This window comes from Silene latifolia, chromosome X, assembly GCF_048544455.1.
Source record: "Silene latifolia isolate original U9 population chromosome X, ASM4854445v1, whole genome shotgun sequence".
Classification (NCBI taxonomy): Eukaryota; Viridiplantae; Streptophyta; class Magnoliopsida; order Caryophyllales; family Caryophyllaceae; genus Silene; species Silene latifolia.
In genome coordinates, this window is record NC_133537.1 from 36,077,127 (window position 1) to 36,079,882 (window position 2,756).

Below are 2,756 nucleotides of genomic sequence, written 5' to 3' on the forward strand. Positions count from 1 at the left end.
GTAAGTGGGTCTTTAAGACTAAAAGAGACTCACTTGGCAACATCGAGAGACATAAAGCAAGGCTCGTTGCTAAAGGGTTCACTCAAAAGGAAGGAATCGACTACACGGAGACATTTTCTCCTGTATCAAAGAAAGATTCTCTTCGAGTGGTCATGGCAATAGTAGCTCATTTTGACTTCGAGCTACATCAGATGGATGTGAAAACGGCATTTCTCAATGGCAATTTAGAGGAAGAGGTTTACATGAAACAACCTGAAGGATTCTCCTCTAAAGATGGTGAGCATTTGGATTGTAAGCTAAATAAATCCATATACGGTTTGAAACAAGCCTCCCGTCAATGGTATAAGAAGTTCCATGAAGTAATTTCTTCATTCGGTTTTGAAGAATATATCATGGACCAATGCATATACCTTAAGGTCAGTGGGAGTAAGATTTATTTCCTTGTGTTATACGTGGATGACATTTTGCTAGCAACCAAAGATAAGGGGTTACTATATGAGGTGAAACAATTTCTTTCAAATAACTTTGATATGAAAGATATGGGCAAGGCATCTTATGTCATTGGCATTAAGATCCATAGAGATAGATCCCGAGGCATTTTAGGCTTATCTCAGGAGGCCTATATCAACAAAGTGCTTGAAAGGTTCAGAATGAAAGATTGTTCACCAAGTGTAGCACCTATTGCGAAAGGTGACCGATTCAGTTTAGACTAGTGTCCCAGGAATGATTTAAAAGGGAACAAATGAAAAATGTTTTGTATGCTTCAGCTGTTGGTAGTATTATGTATGCTCAAGTCTGTACCAGACCTAACATTGCATATGTTGTTGGAGTATTAGGCAGATATCAGAGTAACCCAGGCACTGATCACTGGAAGGCTGCAAAGAAAGTGTTGAGGTACCTTCAGGGTACCAAAGATTACATGCTTATGTATAGACGGACTAATAATCTTGAAGTGGTAGGGTACTCCGACTTAGACTTTGATGGCTGCACTGATTCACGAAAATCCACATCAGGATATGTGTTTATGCTAGCTGACGGAGCTGGATCTTGGAGGAGTACTAAGCAGACTTTGACAGCCACTTCTACTATGGAGGCCGAGTTCTTTTCTTGTTTTGAGGCTACCTCACATGATGTATGGCTGAAAGGTTTCATATCTGGGCTAAGAGTCGTTGACTTTATCAGTCGGCTAATTCGAATGTATTGTGATAATTCAGCTGCGGTATTTATGGCTAAGAATAATAGAAGTGGAAGTCGAAGTAAACACATCGACATTAAATATTTCGCCATAAAAGAGCGTGTTCAGGAAAAGAAAGTTATCATAGAACACATTAGCACTGAATTAATGATTGCTGATCCCTTGACTAAAGGCATGCCACCTAAAGGTTTCAAGGGTCATATAGTGAATATGGGACTTGGTTCCATAATGTGATACATTTATTTATTGTATTGAAAATTTTCATTTAGTTGGATATTTTCTCATTTCGGAATATGTACGTACATACCTTGGCTATTTATTTTTATTGAGAAGTATCATTATATTTTGAACTAGAGTAAACATATGTTTATTCATTAAGTTAAGTGTGAGTGGTGAGAGACTAAGTGTATCGTAATTCATTGAAGATTAATTCTCGCTCTAGAGAATTCGTCGCTATGATTCGTACATGAAGTTTCTCTTGCTTAAATGGGCCAAGTGGGAGAATGTTAGATTTTCATAATTAATTCAGTAAATATTATAAACCATAATAGTCCCTCCGAATAATAATGTTTGCCCCATTTCTCTAATATATGTGAGGAATATTTTATTGAAATGGGGCAAACATAAGTGTTGGGAGGAAGTATTAATTTCAATTTTATGAAAATCCTTTTTTATGGCTCATTTAATCTGGCAGTAGAAACCATGACAAAAACTGCCCTATTTTGTCTCCCTTATTTCAGTTGACCACCACTTCACTCTCAATGTTTTTGCAACTGATTTTTGATGGAAAAATCAGTATAAATACAACATAATTTCTGATTAACAAGGTCACTGAATTCACTCTCCATTAGGAAATACACCATCTATATTGTGAGTGTGAGAGTTTGGAACCAAAATCATAAGAAAAGCAGACGGGTTTTACAGCAGCAGGGTTTATATCGGAACGGGTTTATTTCTTTATTCGGGATTTAAAAGCTGTTCAGGAATACCGAATAGCAATGGCTGGAGGTTCAATTCTCGATCTTTATTTATCACTTCTGCAATTTATTTATCGTATATTCATTTAGTAATTGGAATATACATGATTAAGAATTGAATTAAACTTACATGTCCACCAAAAAAACACACCCTAAACCCTCGAAATAGCTGCTGGACAGCAGCTATGCGAAACAGGCCCGAGCTTCTCCCTTCCCTTCTAAACCCTACGACACAACCTTCAATCTTCCCTATATATACTCCCCCATCACCACACTTAAACGACCTGACATTCCCTCATCACGCGCCATCCATAACAACCCAGAACAAACCCTAAAACTCGACTCGAATTAGCACGAAAAATAGAGCAGGAACTTGCTCTTTTATTGTAGTTTTTCCAGCCGCGTTTTCACCCTAAGCACTCACGTTCACAACCTTAACAACACCTTTAAAACATATCACATACATCCCTAAAGGAAACACTAGATCCACACACGAGCTTAGACGAAATTCGAGCATTAAAGTTGCTCCCTTTTCGTGTTTGCTCCTGTTCTGGACAGCCGTCTTTCACGTTCTTTTTTCATCT

At 37.8% G+C, this 2,756-nt stretch overlaps 1 protein-coding gene across 1 annotated transcript; it reads left to right on the top strand.

The window, feature by feature from the left end:
* The first annotated feature begins 742 nt into the window (after nt 1-742).
* Nucleotides 743-1,429, top strand: LOC141617189 (secreted RxLR effector protein 161-like). The gene has a single exon (XM_074434372.1). It carries the CDS (start codon nt 743-745, stop codon nt 1,427-1,429), a length of 687 nt encoding a protein of 228 aa, XP_074290473.1.
* Nucleotides 1,430-2,756: the final 1,327 nt, after the last annotated feature.

Bases quoted from the DNA above. Each gene is read 5' to 3' on its own strand.
- LOC141617189 (XM_074434372.1), top strand. From the start codon at position 743: ATGAAAAATGTTTTGTATGCTTCAGCTGTTGGTAGTATTATGTATGCT.